The sequence below is a fragment of the Diorhabda sublineata genome, chromosome 10, assembly GCF_026230105.1.
Source record: "Diorhabda sublineata isolate icDioSubl1.1 chromosome 10, icDioSubl1.1, whole genome shotgun sequence".
Lineage (NCBI taxonomy): Eukaryota > Metazoa > Arthropoda > Insecta > Coleoptera > Chrysomelidae > Diorhabda > Diorhabda sublineata.
Window position 1 is genome coordinate 12,205,733 of NC_079483.1, and position 18,466 is coordinate 12,224,198.

The following is an 18,466-nucleotide window of genomic DNA, read 5'->3' on the forward strand; positions in this document are numbered from 1 at the left end:
TTACTTGTTGGCAATATGACTACTATAAGACTAATCTGGAGCCCAGAGTTTCATCGTCGAACTAAGCACATAGAGTTGCGCTTCATACGGGAAAAAAGTCATGAATTAGCAAATCAAGCTGGAACACGTTTCAAGTCATTATCAACTTGCCGATATGTTCACGAAGAGTCTTCCTACGTATTTATTTCTGTAACTATTTACTTTTTTGTATTATTGTATAATTATAATGAGTTTTTAGACAGAGTAAATGTAGTCATGAAATATGGACAAAATATACAAATCTACAATGAAGAAATTTCTTTAAAAGATCTAACCTTAAAATGAATGACTTAAGGAAACTTTTAAATTCAAATATTTGCAAAATCAACTGTCAAACATGAATCAGTGCTTCCAACCGACCACCTACGTTACGGTGTAATTTCCCTAATGTATATTTTTAACAATTTTTCTTTAAGTAAATGATGTGAATACAAGCCGCAACAAAGAAAATTGTATGAAACACTCGTAACAGAAGGCCATTCCAGTTTTCGTTTATTCGGCCACTCGCTTTTGTTACTTGTAGTTTAATATACCATCTTATCTCGAATGGGTTTTTACTAATCAAATCAACATAGGACTTTTTAAAAATTCAAGACCCACAATAGGTGTTTTATTGTTTCAATATGACCTTTTTTGAACTATATTATAGGGTGAACTATCATTTTATTAACTGTATTATCACATTTCTATTTAAATAAAAACTCACGTCGCTAAGGACTGTCTAAGTAGAGACCCAACAATTTTTATGGTTGACAAGACATTGACTATTGACATGTGACTACGAATAAGAATGATATAAACAAATTTGGTGAAAGTAATTATTGTCGTAGTTTGATGCAATCGGAGTCATTTCTTTAAAAAAGCAACAAAATAGTGATAATGAATAAAATGGATATAAAATCAGAAATAAATTTAGAGGAAAAGTCTATAGTTGCTGTAAGTAACACAGAAGAGGAACCTCTGGGTTCGTTAACACTTTCAGATGTACCTGAATCAAAGGGACAACAATTAAGATCAAGTGCTAGAGTATTTAAAAAAATGAAATTAGATTCGACTGCACCAGTAGTTCCCGAAAAAACCGAAAAGAAAGAAGAAAAACCAGAATCTAAGAAGTGCTTTAGACCTTTATGGTCTTCTGAAGATAAAAATGTTTTTTTTGAAGCATTGAACGAATATGGAAAGGATTTTGAAAGTATTCAGCTCTATATAAGCAATAAATTTAGAAAAAAGGGTGTACCAGACCATTTCGCCAAAACTAAGGATCAAATTAGACATTTGTACTACAGAACTTGGCAAAAAATTTCAAAATATTTGAAATTTTCTGAGGGAATTAAAAAAGTAACTCAAGAGTTGTATGGTCTGATTAATTATGGAGAATTAAGAAAAAAACTTGGTTCGGTCAATGTGAAGTATTTACTTAAACTTAATAAATTAATTTACAAAGGATCAATTATATTAAGAGTGAAAGGAAAGTCTATCAAAGTGAAGACTCCATATTGTAGAGCACTACGAAAATTGAACCAATTGGATGATAAATATGAAGAAATAAGGTAAATATTTGAGTTGAAATATGTTCTACTGTTAATTATTTTCTCAATTTAACATTTTCTAAACGAATTAACATATTGTTTGATTCAATGCAAAATAACAACAGCTGGATTACAGAAACTTCATTTTATTCAAAAACCTTTTTTTTTCAAATCATCAAAAAATTTACTATGAATAGAAACAAAATTAAAAATTAATTGAATACAATTATTATTATATTTATTTCCTTATATTAAATGTGAAATGTTTGCAGCCTAAAAGATTTTTCATTGGAATTAGGTTTTGATTTAGTGCTTTTAGAAAAAATGAGAAAAGTATATCATAAACCTAGTGGTCTTATGAGTGCTTATTAAGAATTGTAGCCACTCAGATTGAGCTCTTTTGACCCTGTATTATTGTGGGTGGTCAGCTTACATTCTATCACTACTTAATTACAGTTTATCACATGGTTTCAAAGTCTCAACTATTCTTCTCCATTTCTTTCTGTCCTGCATCTGTTTGTTCCAGTCACATATTCCTAGATTTTTCATATCTCATACAATCTAATCTTCTCATATATTTTTTTGTCTACCTTGCAATCTTTTCTCGTTTGGCCTCCATTCTGTAATTTTGCTTGTATCCTGTCGTTTTTCCATTCTTTTAATGTGTCTGTACCATTTAATTATTTTAGTTTTAATTTTATTTACTATATCCTCATTGTCTAATATATTCTTAATTTCAAAGTTCATAAGTCTATACTCATTATTTCTAACTTTCACCGTGAATTTTCCTAATTATTCTCCTCTCATATATTCTTGGTTGTCCTTTGTCTATGTTTGTTAGTCTCATAGTTTCATAGATGTATGTAAGTACTGGTTTTATCACAGTCCTGTAGATTCTTAATTTATTTGGTCGGCTTTTTCTCTTGTTCTGCATTATAATTTTGTAATTATTATATGCCCTATATCCGGCATGAATTTTTTGTTTTGTCTTGTCTTTGTGTCATTTTTGTTGCTTTTAATTATTCCTAATTACTTAAAGGTGTCGACTACTTTGAAGAAGAGGTCATTTACCTTTACTGTTTCTTGTTTGTGAACTTGCTTCTTTCTTTCAATTTCCATATATTTTGTCTTTCTCTGATTTATTTTCCATCCCCTTCTTTCTGCCTCTCTTCAAGTTTTTTAATGTGTCTTCAAGACTCTTTTAATCCCTTGTAATGTCACTTATAACTTCATATTCTAGTACATTTCTTATCATCCTTTTGTCGATCATAAAACCGGTACTGTTCTTACCTTGTTTATCTTCTCCTCTTATTTCTTGGAGTGCCAATATGTCTATTTTATATTCTAACATTTCTTTTGCAATTTCCTACATTTTTCCCATTGTCCGCATTGTCCTGATATTCCATGATGTCATTCTCACTGTATCCTTCCATTATTTTTTCTTGTTTTTACCCTTAGCTATTAGCAATTTTATTACTTTGTCGACTTTCATTATATCTATGTTCTTTTCTTTAATTACTAGTTTTTTCACTTCTTCTCTCCATTCCTCTTTTTTCTGGGTAAAGAGCACTAGCTGCACTTTCTTGTGGTCCTTTTCCTCCATATATGCCTCTGTTCCATACAATTAATTTTTAAAATTTGAGCCTGGCATTCCTTATTCTTCCTGAGGTAACAACCTTTTTCTTTCTATTTGTATTTTGAATAGTCTTCATTAATCCATATATTGATACCTTTCAGTTTTTTGTTTCATCATTTCTAATTTTTTGTTCCATTTTTTTATTTTAATTATAATTGGTCTCTTTTTTGTTTGTTTTAAATTCTCTTATTCTGTTACATTCGTCTAAATCAGCTTTCAGGTCGACTCTTACTTCTATTTTCTCATCATGATATGGATTTTTTCCTTTAGTTTTTGTTAGCTTTCATTTCACTTATCTCTGATTCCTAAAATTATTATATTATTGCACCTCATTTCTCTCTGTACATTTCCCAGTATTTTTTCTTGCTTTACTTATTTGATTAAGCCTTTGAAATTCTTGTTTTAATTTATCTATAATAATATATGCATTTCTGTCTATTTTTTCTTTCATGCTCTTGAGACTTTCTTTTATCTGTAAAAAAATTCCTTTTATTGTTACCATGTCGTCCTTTTCTCTTTTATTATTCATTCCTTTGCTTAATGCGCCTTAACGAGTTTCAGCTACGTTAGGCACCTATTCAGTTAGCCCCCAACACTTACCCGGGCAGACCAAACTTGTCTAGCTATTTTATTGTGCCTTAATATTTCTATTCTATTTGGATTAAGTCCAGGTCTGTATTCTAGTCTAGTATATATTACTGTATACAATCTTCACTGTTATAAGCCCATTAACATTCACTAACTTCAGTAGTTTCATTTGCTAATGTTCAAAGATATTCCAATTTTTATTTTTCACTTATTGGTATATGTATGTAAGTATCCTTTGGAAGAATAGCTTGGATCCTTTATTGTTTTGTCTATATACATTAAAAAAAATCTATACAGAAAACAGTTGAAATTTGTTTTTATTTTCAATATGATTTCTAAATAAAATGTGTAATTTTTGTAGACTTCCAAATAGATTGACAGTAGAACTACGGCCTAAGGATATGGCATCATTCCTGAAAGTTCAAAGTGTTGCCCAGAATCCAAGATTGAAAACTTATATGCCTCTACAAAAAAGATTGAGTTCCTTGATAGATTGCTTGAGTAAAAGATGGAAGAGCGTGGAAGCAAATGTTTATGACAAAGCTTTAATTTCTACATCTATTACTATTAACTCTATACCCACAGAGCAGGAAATTCAAATTAATAAGGAACGGCTCAATCCACTTTTAAGGTAAGTAGTACAATACAATTTAAGGGTATCCTAATTACTTGTAGTTAGATAATACTACAAAATTCTAACAAGATGCTCAAAAACACAACTGAGATGATGGAAAGAAAAATCGAGAAAACTTCTATCTTTGCTTACCAATTCTGTAAACATCATTTATTTCAGTCTTTGTTAATCATCTATGTCAGCCAGTGTTTGTAAAATGCGCATCACATATTGTAATATTAAAAATTTTTGTTATATTGATTTATGCTACATAAAGTAAAAATTTATTAATTGAATTTTATTTATGCTATTATTGACAATTTTTGTTGGGATTATGGATTAGCTTTGTATCTGTGAAAAAAAAAACTAAATACCTTATCAATTGGAAGATTATTTTATTTCATTATTTCTATTAGAATTTCGGAGGTATGTCCTTACAATGTTGAGGATCAGAGAGAACTAACTACCTACTACCTAAACTTAATATATTTTGGGTTTTGTATTATCCATTATATATTTAAACTTATACCTAGTTTTATGACTTGTAGCTCAGAAAACCTGTTTTTTTCTTTATTTTAGGATATACCAAAATGTATTCTTTAACAATGTTAAAAATGTATTTAATAGATGTTTTAAAATCGAAAACTTCAAGAATTATATTAAAGTTAACTTTATAAAAGTATATCTTTAAAGAGAAGGATTTTTGCATTGAATATTCCCACACTTTTTTGAACTTTTGAATTCCTTTATTAGAAATTTTATAGATATTTCATTGTAGATATGCCATAATGATTTTTCATTTATTTTGTTTTTTTTATTATTTTTTTATCCAGAAAAATTTTATTACAACAAATTTATTATTGACAAATTTTTATGAAAATCTATTTATTGACATCCCATATATTTATATACCTACTAATTTTTCTAGAAATTAAACACAAGCTTGATAAGCTTTCTAGGGAAGAATAATTAGTACAGAAATTGTATTATAATTTGAATTCGTTCACACTGATTAGTAATTTTAGCAATTATATGTTTAGCAAACAATGGTAATTTTATAGGAAAGTTTTACAGTGTAGAAAACATTTGACATTCATTATATTGACAAAATTAAAAGTAATGTTGTGGATTTGAATAAATACATTGGACATATCAGAATTTGACTGATCCACTCCAAAGAAAACCATTTAAATTGAGAAGCAACTCAAACCACAAAAGTATTTAAGAATGGATTAAATAAAAAAAATTGATCACAATAAATAGTTGACAGATTATTGATCAGATAAAAACCAACAATTTGAAGATATTATGAAAATTAATATCATTGGCGGCACACTATAATTCAAATCACTTGATAGGGGGTTACAACACGGGTTGGGTTAAATCACAAATTTTGATTCAAATAACTCTTGTTCCCCTACCCTATTTAAGGGCAATACATTGTGAATTATGTATGTGTTTTTATTGTAATTAAAATATTGTTCTTTTTTAGTTATTTAAATTAAATAAATTAGTGTGATTAATAAATTCCGGATTTAAATTACTCTAAAAGATATATAGAATTAATGTTTAAAGTTGATCAGATATGTCATATAAATTTGTGAGATACTGAACTCCTGCAATAATTATAATATCATAACATAGTTAGTTAAATGTCTCCAAACGGGTACAAAATTAATTCTTTTAAAACGAGTTGTAGTTTATTTATTCGCAACTAAACCTCAACTCTGCCTTCAAAATACATTAGGATGTGGCGGGATTTGCTACAAAATAACAGTTGTACTAAATTCAGCATGGAAAAATCTATAAGAAACAATATCAAACTCAACTTAGAAAAAATGTGGACTTGGCGGTTTTTGATTCTAGGCACCTCAAATAATGTTGCATGTACCCAATCACCTTGTCTAAGTTCTTTACAAATTGTGAAGTCTTCAGTTTCTTCTGTACGGTAACATTTGCTTTTAATTCATTCATTATCATTACAATTAGTCTTTTTAACTTCACTTCTATCCCTTTGCCTTTCCGAGCCTTGATCATTTTTTCCTTTAGATTGAATTGAGCTTGTTCAATTCACTTATATATGCTAAAAATTATAACAAAGTTACCTTCTCCTTTTATACTGAATATATAATTTTTTCCCGATACTTCAAATTTTAGGATTACGCCTCCTGTAGATTGTAAGATAGAAGTTCCCTCTATAAGCCTTGGAGAATATTTTTCTCGTCAAAGTATGTGTTTTAATTCATACGAAAACCGGTTGATGTCAAACTACAAAGCATATCGTAATTGTGATAACTACAAAATTATTAACAAAACTACGAAAAAAGGTGGCAGATCTAGAACAGATAGTGCTAGTGAAAAATTGCAAAAAAATGGAGTTAACGTTGAGGAAGATGTCTGTGATAATATAGTGGCTGCTGAAAATGAGACTAGCAATGAGACCACTAAAGATGCTAGCAAGGAAACTAGTAAAAAATCGGAATCGAGTGAACACAATACAGAAGAAGTTAAAGTGCAGGATGATAAAACGGCGATTGATAATGACAACACTGAAAAATTAGAGAGACAGGTATGTAAAATTTTTACTATTATATTTTAATATTGAAGCAATATTCACTATATTCAAATTAGGGTAGACTAGGGAGGGTCGGTACGCTTTTCAATTAACTCAAAAATACTAGTTCTAAACGATTCACATGAAAGAATTTGACATTTTACAAATAAGTACTGTAATCAGCTGTAAATACTTAGCCTTTAACTTTTTTTGTGATGTAAAGTGTATCAAGCCTCTTATATTAAAGCAGTATTGATAGACTTTACGGGAGTCTTGATACAACAGAACTATCATTAAAAAAATTTAAAACTTAACAAATAAAACTACTTATTCGAAAAAACGTGTAGTGATTCATATGTTGGTGGTAAGCTTAACTGCCACATAGATGTTAACGTTTATTAACCCGATTAAAAATTGCTGTCCTTCACATTAATTTTCAAATTACTCTTGAATATCTGTTGGGTGAACATCAGATGTAAAATTATCTTCAATACTCCTTAGTTTTTTGTCATTTTCTTATTTCATTCCGAAACTAGTTTTGATTTTATAATATTGGAGCTTAGAACTATAATGGCTGCATAGCATTCAAACAATGATGTTTGCTATAGTTCCGATCTAAATTGAACTGGATACATTTTTCAATTGCATATATTTCTGCTTGAAAAATTCTTGGTGTGTTGCCCAGGCTTTCAGAGTGTTTGGTTCTAGACCCTTACACTCCTATTCCTGTTCTGTCTGCTGTTTTAGAACTATCCGTGTACCATTTAATGTCATTTCTATTCATTTCTCTTATGGTGTTTTGATCCCACTAACTTTTTAGAATTTCGTCCTGAGACATAATAATATGAATGGATTCGTGAGTGTCTAGCTCTGCTAGATTACTATTTTTAGTAACAGTTCCTTTAGTGATGTTCATTTCAAGACCCATTGTATAAATCTCAAAACCGATTAAGATGACAGATTACGATTAAACTCCACGTGAGTATCGATTGTATTTCTTTTCAGCAAGCACGATATGTTTGAGTTTTTCTGAAATATTGCACAACTTGATAGTTTTCTGTCTATCGCAGCACTTTTTTGATTTTACTTTCATTCGTCAAAATTATTTATCATCATTTAAAAATGCTGACTAAATCTGACTAATAGAGTATATCAAACTTATAATTCTGTCTTTCTTAAACAATAGTCATTAAAAAAAGGAGAGACATCAATCAGTTATGTGTTTTTCTTTTAAGGTTATTATATGGTAAAATATGAATGCCCTTTGTATACGTATAAACCAAAGTTTACAAATTGTTTGTGTTTCTAGGAAAGAATTGAAACGTTGAGAAGAGGTTGGACAATAAAAAATAGCGAAAGTATAACTATGGGAGAAATCTATTTAATGTGTGGCAGTAATTCAAAACTTGTTCTAGAATACAGCTGGGATCCAGAACCAATACCAGAATCTGAATTAAATAATAAGCTGGAACCAGATATTTCCGATACTCCGAATTACGGTCAAAATTTGGATCTAAGTGAACCACTTCTAAAACTATTATCAGTCGCTAAACTTCATTATAGAAAAAATATCATCAAGTGTCCTTGCGGTCACGTTTGTGGTACTAAGAATAACGCTCAATTAAAAAGAGACGTCGAATCAAAGATAAGGAAAATTCTAACCGATATTGATAAGTGTTCTGAAGATACTGACGAGAAAGGGGCAAATGGTGAACATATTTTCGAAAATCCCCGAGAATTTGTGAGGCCGACCCCTTACGTGCAACCTAAGTTGCCTGGTACTTCATTCTACCAAGCTAATGCTTCACATTTTGTTTCCAAAATTGACTCAATACAAAGCCTTACACCAGGTTATTACAATAAGAAAGGTATGTTAACATTTTATTAGCAAGTGGCTCGGAATATTATAACAAATAAGCTCCACTTGAAAATTGAAAATTCAGTACAATAAACAAAACTGTATGTTAATTTCTGAGATAGGGGTGGTAGAATGTCACAATAAATAAATGATTTGATATCAAGTATATTTATCAGTTTATTTTATTGATTCGGTATTACTCATATATGGAGGGCTCAGATTAGAAGTAGACCAAGTTCACTTTTTGTCATTTTTGAATTAGTAACGCTGTAACATCTATCAACTATAAGAAACAGTGGAATAATGAACTAATTCTAATAAAATCTGTTAGACAGCAGCGAGTTTTGTTGTTTAGTGACAGGTTATTTTCTTTTGGAACACTACTAATATGGCAGCTGAGCCCAAATCTGGTCGAGTAATTTGTTTTAAACAATTTAATTGTTTATATAGCTATAAATCTTTAAACAAAGAGAGATAAAAAAAAATTTCAAATGAAAAAGATGTTTTAATAAATCAATATTTAAAAAGTTATCTCCAATATAATGGAAAATTATTGCAAAGCTTGAGCTTCAGAATGAGATGTGGTAGATCTTTTTAATATTATCTGTTAAAAAGTTACAGAAGTTTAAATATACAAATTTTCATAAAAAAAGCACCGTTATTTGTTTATAAGTGTTTTATATAAATTTAAAAAAAACCTCATAGTAGCTTAAAGTGCTAATCAAAACGATCATTTTGACCACTTCCAATTATGTTTTCGACCCTTAGTTGTAAAGTTATGCAGGTTTAAACTGCAGAGGTTAAAGAGATTACTTCTTTCATCATCATCAAACCTTTCAATCCTTTGGATTATGGCAATCGCTTGTAGTGCTTTAAAATCCTTTTTTGAAGTGAATTACTCCTCGTTTTCTAATTTTGTTTTCTTCTTGTTTTGCCCTCCAGTTATCCATGTTAAGTGCTCTTAAGTCTTGTTCTGTTTCGTTTCTCCCAGTCTTTCTCGGCCTGCCTCTTCTCCTTGGCCACAATGGGGTCTATTGTGTTATTCTTTTGATCATTGATTACTTCTTCACAGTAACTACTTTGAAGTTAACTTTTTATGATCTCAAAAATACATTAATATTGAAATATGTTTATTATTTCATTGTTTTATTGCACTTTACAAATAATTATTTTTAAATTTATAAAACAAGCTAATAATTTTAATCGTTTGTTGTATCAGAATTATTCTTGTGAGTATTATTTTAGAAAAATAATGATATATTTTAATTTACAACTTGAGTTTTACGTATAATCTTGAAAATTTTATGAAATATATTCCATACGGGACAAAATGTTGAAACATTTCCAATTATTACTTATATGTATGTGTAATAACAAATATGCACATTCCCTATAAAATACTTAACACACAAAAATAAGTTTTATATTTATGATAGATATTATGTTTTTATGCATTATTATGTCACAGCATTTACATGTCGTGTACATTTAGTTATCATTATTATAATATTCTTTTCAGGGCATATTTTTCTTTATTATTATTATTATTACGGTGATAGATAGACTTAGCTGCAATTTACATCTTAATGTGTTACAATGTCTCTTATGGATAAATGTGTTTCAATAGAGCGTACGTGTATGAATTGGTATAAAAAAATTCCATCCTGGAGATTTTTCCCTCTGAGATGATTGCAATCTTCTGGTCGGCTTACGGAAGTTGATGATGATCAAATCAAAGTCATAATTGAAGAGGATCATCATATAATTGTTCGAGAGGTTGCGAAGAGGCTACATGTATCGCACACAACAATTGAAAAACACTTCAAATGTCATGGGCTAGTGAAAAAACCGACTCTTTCTTGAAAAGAATCATCACTGATGATGATAAATGGGTCCTGTACAGTCACATAGTTCGAAAACACGATGAACCCTACAAACCAAATCGAAAGCTGAATAACAATAAAAAACGCTCATGCTGTCAGTTTGGTGAGATTACAAAGATGTTTTTTGAGCTGCTTCCAAGGAAACAAACGATCAATTCTGATGTTTACTGTCAATAATTAATGAAACTGGAGCAATCAAAGGTAATCGGACTTAATTGTCAAATAGGAAAGGTTTAGTGTTCCACCTTGATAATTGCATGGCCTCACACATCTTTGGCAACTCGTGAAAAACTATTGGAGCTTGGCTGGGAAGTGATGCCACATCCCCCATACAGCCCTGATCTGGTACTATCTGATTTCCATTTATTTCGAAGTTTGCAGAATTGTTTGAATTGTCAAACTTTCACAAATGACGATGACCTTTAATCGCAACAGATGCAGCTTTTCACTGATAAGTACCAGAAATTTTATGAGCAAGAAATCATGAAGCTGAAGGAAATATGGACCCTCCATATGTTAGTTTATGATACAAAATATGCTTTCTTGTATTGTAATAATCAAAGTTATTGTTCTGGTACACATTGAATTTTTCATATTAATTTATTATAATAATTATATTTTATTTGCGCTAAACTAAATAAATAAACAGGGTGGTGTCATAATCTACATCGATAGATCTAATTTGTGGACAATTGTGCTAGAAATTATATATAATAATATCATGTTTAAGTGAATAAACCATAAGGTACTACAAAACAACAGGGGATGATTTTTAAATAGTGTTCGAGATAGTTCCGATTTTCTTTTTGTTACTATCTTAAGTGGTATTTTCCATAAATTTCAAGACGAGACGTCACAGAGTAATCTGGAAGCTTGTAGAATGTTAAATCTAAATCTGAAACGTCACTCTACCAATATAAACTTCGGAACGGTGTTAAATAAGCTCAGCTCAGTTCAATGATCAATACCATTATTGAACACCTTTAGCTGGTGTTTATTTCCTCTGATTAGGATACTCCTTTTAATTAAATTTGTTTCTTTACCTATATATTTGTATAATTGAATTTCGAGATGGGATATCCCAGATAGGACATCTCAATTAATTTAATGTTTCGCAACGTGTCCTTTATTTTATGTTGTATGTATCGTTTAATAATGTTCCCCATTATTTTTTAGGTCGCCGTCCTCGATCAAAACAAGTGGTAGTCGAAAGGAAACTACCAATTCTTCCCAACAATGTCGGAAGTGGTCATCAGATTGTCAGAATGAATATAATTTCAAAAGACAATCCAAAACCACCTGATCCAAAAAAAGTTGCTACGACCTCCAATATATTCAATTCCAACGAACAGCCGTCCACTTCAACGTCTAACACCGATTTTTCAAATAAATCTGAAGAAATATCAGTGGAAAATTTCAATAATTCTAGTATAGACATAAAACCCGTCAGTCCTACTAGAATTTTAAATGAAACCGATCAATGGATAAATTCTGAAGTGGAAGATTATTCATTAAGCAGTTTACTAGGTCATTTGGAATCTCCTGTGAAGACTAGTACTAGTATTATAATAAATGAGGACTCTCGAATGTTTCAAGATGTTGATGCACAATTACATTCAATGTTGACCCAAAATAGCGTGGACTTTTCTGCAAGTTTTGCCGATTTAGCGGCTGAAGTAGCAAGAGATACAAAATGTGAACTGGGTTGAACACTTGTTTAAATAGAGGAAGTAGTGATTTATAGAAAAGGATCGAGTCATATTGAATAGTGGACGTAATTTTTTGTTGATCGAGAATATTAGTACTTGTTGGATTACTGAATTAGGCTCCAACAATCAAACATAAATCATTCTTTTATATTATATCCTATTTTAACTGTGGCATTAATGAAAATAGACTTTCTCGTTTCTTATTCAAAATAAGTCATTTATAATAGCTGCAGAATTGGGATTTTAATCCAGATGTTTTTCTTCTAAAGTAAGGGCTACCACATTTTCATTTTTCACAAGAGGCATTGATAAATCGGGTGTCTCAATAAGAATGGCTCTCAGCCATATCTCGGGAATTGTTTATAGTATTCGGGAAAAAAAATTATAACAAAAGTGACCTCGAGAAAAACCTAGAAATTATTTACAGATTTGTAGGTCTACCGTCAGAGGGCGTAATTAAATACCAAAAATTATAAAATGAATGATTTACAAATTTTGCCTAATTAAGATGCATTTAAACTATGATTATCGTATTCCTCAAGAAATTCAGCGTATATTTGATTTTACAAGTTTTAATCTATCTCTTCGAATAATAGGTGGGGGAAAGCGTGAAATTTATTATGAAAAAACGCCTTTAAGTCCAGTGCTACTTAACCTATCTATGCAAACTTAGTCTTTTTGAAGAGAGCTCCTTTCTACCAATGTAATAGTTATAATTTTGAAACAACCTAATGAGTAATGTATACGCTAGAGGGAGCTATTTATTTATTTTTTTGAAATCCTTGAAAAATGTTGAATGGAAACATGCAGTTTTAATTAAGGAATATAAAAGTAGACCAAACTAGCAACAGAATAGCGAAAACCGCATGTCGATATCTTTTTCGTACTACGAGATATCCTAAGAAATGTGTAAATTTTAAGCATTTTCCTTTAAACATAAATTACTTCGGGTTGACTGAACGGGTTTTAACATTTTTTGACTCAAAATTGTCTTTCCTTGTTCTATTAATAATAGTTCCAATTATTATGTCAATATTACTTATGCTGTCACCGGGAAACTGCATTATGGAAGTTAAAATAGAAATATATAAAAACAAGTAGTGGGCCATGAAAAAAACCAAGCAAAAAGATATGTCTTGTGTCAAATTAATTTGACACAAGTAATTTGTTCATTTACGTGTCATTGCGATTTTTGTGCATTAAATACGATATAAAATTTACTTAAAGGTTATATCTAAAATGATTCTTACAAACGAAGAAGAAATTTATGATTTTTGGTATTTAACTATGCCCTCTGGTGGTAGACCGACAACTCTGTATATAATTTCCAGGTTTTTCAATTTTGTAACTTTTATTATAAATTTTTTTTCCCGAAGCTGTACTATAAACGGTTCCAGAGATATGGCCGAGAGCCATTCTTATTGGGACACCCGATACAGTAAGGTATAAAAATTTTAAGTAACTGTTTGTTTTCATAATTGTTAGGAGTGCGCGAATGCTTTGAAGAGGTACAGTGTTGTTTGTTGCGAATTGGTACTATCCGCTGCCCAAGAGAGTTTCAGAAAGTTTGAAGTTTTCTTTTTTTGCACAAAACAGTGCACAATACTACAGTGTAAATCAATTGTCATTACTGTTGAAGAGATGGCTCTCGCGCGGCGTCGCCCTTCCGGGGCCTCGTGCACCTCAAGAATACCATATATGTTGAATTGTTATATATTTTTAGGTTATGAAAATAGCAACAATAGATTAAATTTAACGTATGTAACAAAAGTTTTCAGAAAAAATTCGTTGCATTGAATTTAATTCTGAGTAAATCTAGTTGCCATAGAAAACACAGATTTTATAATGTTTCAATTTTCATACGTCATTTTCGTTTTCATCAATTTTTAACTTAGTTATGGCGTATAAGTTAGATATCCGAAGAAGTAACTACAGTTTAGTTGGACGGTTGTCAACAACTGACATTTTGAATAAATATAGAGAGCAGACAATTGTAATTTCGACCATTTATAAAACAATAAGTGAACAAGGACTACTGCCGAATCAAATAGATTGGTGGTATGTGCAAAAGACAAATTAGGAATACCAACTCGAAGGTTGGCTCGCCGATTTCGGGTTTTCCACATGACTATCAAACGAGAACAATAGAGAAAGGGTGTTAAACATAGGAGAAGGAAAAATGTCCAAAATATACTGAAGATCAGTTATGCAGAGTTTCAATATGCTGTGCATATAGAAGACGTCATTTCACAGAGAATATAGTTTTGATTATGGAAGAGGAAAAATATTTAACCTTATCACATTCAGATATTGAAGACAACGATGGATTTTACACGGATGATGTAGCAAATTGTCCTAATGACGGGAAATGTGAATTTGTAGATAAAGTTTTGATCTGATGTGCCATATCCGAAACAGGCATTTCACGTCCTTGTGTCGGACATGTGAGGGGCGAGGCGTTGGATGCACATATTTATACAGGAAGATGTTATAGTATGTTAACCATATAATTTCTCCAAGATCAATACACTTTTGCTTGAGTATGAACCAATTGTCGAAGCATTTTTTTCATTCCGATTGAGGTACCTCCAAAACATGCGATTTGAACGCATCAACCACTTCTTCAGATGTAGAATAAATCAAGTGAGAGCTCGCATTGTCGTAGTAGAAGAATGATTCGTCTTCTGCGATTGATTTTTCTGATTTTTTGAATACTTCTAGCAACTAAATGTTGTTGCATCGCGATTAATTTTTTCAGCATTTGTTTGAGCGGTTATCAAATTATGCGATATACAACTCGAACAAATCTTTTTAATAGCCAAATGTTCCTCCAATATTGAATGTATGCGAGTGGAATCAATGTCCAAGTACACCTCAATCTCACGGTATGTCACATGACGATCTTGCAATATTAGTTAACGCTCCGCATCGATTTCTTCTGGCACAACAGCCAATTTTGGACGACCTTCACGAAATTCATCCTGTAGTGGAGTGCGACCACGATGGAAATCGGAAAACGAGCCAAACACATTGACTAGAGAAGGTGCTTCATTACTAAAATAGAAGCGAGTTGATCGGCACACTGCTGTTGGTTTAATCCACGGCGAAAGTCGTAGAACATCATTGCACGAAAATGCTATTCTATTTTTTGACCAAGATTAATGGTAGTAATATCTGTAAACAATTCAAATAGCACTCGTATAACACTTTCAGAGTACGTTCACCTTTAAAAATGTCAATCGTTATGATGGCACTGTCAGACTTGACACATCTTATATTTACATCAATGTTGCCATATCTCTAAACTTAAGTAGTAACCCTCGTATAGTGTATATGAATTTATGATGTCATATATGTAAACTAGATATAGGGCTAGACTGGTTCAATATTTTTAAATATACTTAAATCCCGCGAAGTATGTAAAATTTTTTATTTCCCGCAGAATTTAACCTTGTTTTTTTATTAATTTATTCGACACTTTTCCCGTGAAATTATAGTCAACTTTGATTGGTTTATATCATCATCATAAGCATTTTATTCGGTACATCAATATGACTGTGTATTATGAAAAATTGAGAGAAATTCAAATTATTGATTTGTTACATTGAATGGAAATTGAATTTTAGTGTCTTAAATTGATTAGGATAAATTTATTGTTATAACATTTGTAGGGAAAAAAATGTTGCTGTTAAAAAAAGTTGAATAATAGCATATTATAGTCAATTGAACCAAAATAAATATAAAAATATCGAGAAAAAAGTTGTAGCAAGTAAGGTTTTTTGTAACATTAGAAAAATCACATACAGAACAGTTAAGTTCAATATTTATTCACAGGTTTTTTTACTTTGTGAATGTTTGTATAATGGATATGAAACTAACATAGTAAATCGAAAATATATATTAGTAACACATTTTATTTTTCCTTCCAGGGGGGTCATATATCTTCCTTCTTCAATAAAGAGCTGTAATCCACCGTGGTCGTCGCTAACAGCTCACAAATTCTCATAAAAAAAAATGATTAATGGGAATGGGGTAAAGAAATTTTTAATGATATTCGGCAGCTAAGCAATTTATCGGTATCTAAAAGTTGTTGTAGTTTGCCTTCATATTGTTACCCAGAAATTCCCTCATGACACTTACCAACGCGATTCAAAATGAATCTTCTGATTTGTGGCCCAATAATAATACCTTTCTGTAACTTAGCGTCAATTTACTGGGGAAAGACTTCATAGTGTTCACAAAGTTTTTCATCTGTCCAAGTTTAATATGAAGATATTTTTAGATTTACAAGAAGAAACAACTAAACATTGTGAGATTCTGATTGAAGTTCGGATTTTTTCGGCCAAATTTACCTCGCATAGTGTTCATTAACTGCACGACTGTCTCGCGGCAATATTCCGTAAACTTTTCACGAATTCCCACTAAAATAGCGAGAAATTTTGATTGTCACATATATGCCGCAGGTAGCGGATCGGGAATTCCAAATTTTCGAGTGTTGCTTTGAAAAATCCTAAATCATTTCACTCTTTTTGAACAATCAAATGTGGCTAGACGGAACTGGAACCAAGCTTGAATGTAAGTTCGGGACTTCCTAAAGAACCGTTATTATCTTCATTATTTACTAAAACAATAACTTGCCAATCCAAAGGCACCATCGGTATTGGTAATTCTGCATTGAGAGGAACAAGTCTTATAGCGGATTGTAAATGTGGATATTCGATCTTAAGCTTTTTTTATAATAACTTTCGCCATACCACTGGAACTGTAAAAAGCATAATTTGTCTCTTCCCTTTCATCCACTGAACCAATGACATGCTAAATCTGACATAACGCACATGGGATGCCCACAATATAATATCCGATTATAACAGCAAAAGACATAAGGTCAGCCATTTTTATTTTCAAAAATGTGGTTTGTCATTTTTTTTGTTGTTGAAAAATGTTCTTAACAACACGGAAGCATTCATTTGAAAGCTTAAATGTGAACTAATAGAATAAATTAGGCAGTCTATAGAATATTCCTGTTAATAAGTAGAGGTGGATCCAATACCCCAACTACCTGCGCACAATAAAGGATCTAAACAGGATATTAAAAAGTGGTACGTATTAGAACTACATGAATATTTTTTCTATCATTTAGAAGGTATTAGAATTTTAAAAATATTTTTTTGAACTGAATTATTTTGAATCGTCTAGACCCGTCGCTTAAGGTGAGCGTCTTTTACCTGGCAGTGAAATGTCATATGCAGCAACTTATCCTGAGCTACCATCCACATCTTCTCCAATACCACATACAGAAGAAAATCTTGCACCTGCTCCGCCATTATTGGAAAAGCAACTGCACTCTCAACGCAGCTCGAAATTACGATGTCCATCTGTATTTGAACATACTGAATTCGTTATTGAATTTAAACCAAAAAAACCACACCTCATCAACTATAAAGATCTCAATGACTTAATAAGAGACTAAAATCTCCAAATCTCCAAAAAGTAAAGCCGAGTTACTAGCATCACGGATAACAAATGGATATTCGATTATCCCGTTAACGGAAACGTTCTTGTTTCTTCAGTAAGGAAGATGCCCTTTGTTTTTGCCATGACGTGAAAGGTCTATTTGAAGAAATTGGTATTCCATGTCATACATCCGAATAGCGTCGTTTTATTGACAGTTTAACTAAAAGTCTGAAAGCAGTTCTACAAATGGGAACAAATTTCCATCGATTCCATTAGCACATTTCGTACATCTCAAAGATGACAGTATTAAAATGCTGTTAACTGCAATTAAATATATAGAGGCTAGGAGGCGAATACTGAACCTGGAATCTTTGTTGGCTCTGAAATAAAAAAAATAAGTATTGTGATATTTACTCAGCAATAAAGAGAAAAAAGCCTGGATCAGTTTTAATGATGTTGTTCATGGTTTTCTTGGAAACCATAGAGCTGTAAAGTACGAATCTATCATGGAATGTAGAATGTCTCTAAAAATGCATATGCTACATTATCATCTAGATAACTTTGAAAATAATAAGTAACTTACCAGAAGTCCAACTAATAGAT

At 31.1% G+C, this 18,466-nt stretch overlaps 1 protein-coding gene across 3 annotated transcripts; it reads left to right on the forward strand.

The window, feature by feature from the left end:
• The first annotated feature begins 801 nt into the window (after positions 1-801).
• On the forward strand, positions 802-16,312 carry LOC130449550 (protein cramped). 3 transcript variants are annotated; one of them, XM_056787444.1, is made up of 6 exons: positions 802-1,589; positions 4,154-4,423; positions 6,563-6,974; positions 8,269-8,317; positions 8,375-8,827; positions 11,877-16,312. In XM_056787444.1, the coding sequence occupies exons 1-6, from the start codon at positions 919-921 to the stop codon at positions 12,407-12,409; spliced, it is 2,388 nt and encodes a 795-aa protein (XP_056643422.1). In that variant the 5' UTR covers positions 802-918; the 3' UTR covers positions 12,410-16,312. The 3 variants fall into 3 exon arrangements, 2 of the variants coding, with proteins under 2 accessions (XP_056643422.1, XP_056643421.1); XR_008910459.1 differs by having other exon boundaries at positions 834-1,589; positions 8,269-8,827; positions 11,877-12,677; positions 13,895-16,312; XM_056787443.1 differs by having other exon boundaries at positions 8,269-8,827.
• The last annotated feature ends 2,154 nt before the right edge of the window (positions 16,313-18,466 follow it).

Excerpts from the sequence above, each read along its gene's own strand:
- LOC130449550 (XM_056787443.1), top strand. The coding sequence starts at position 919 with ATGAATAAAATGGATATAAAATCAGAAATAAATTTAGAGGAAAAGTCT. Across the intron at positions 1,590-4,153 it reads GATAAATATGAAGAAATAAG|ACTTCCAAATAGATTGACAG; the intron begins GTAAATATTTGA and ends TAATTTTTGTAG. Across the intron at positions 4,424-6,562 it reads CGGCTCAATCCACTTTTAAG|GATTACGCCTCCTGTAGATT; the intron begins GTAAGTAGTACA and ends TTCAAATTTTAG.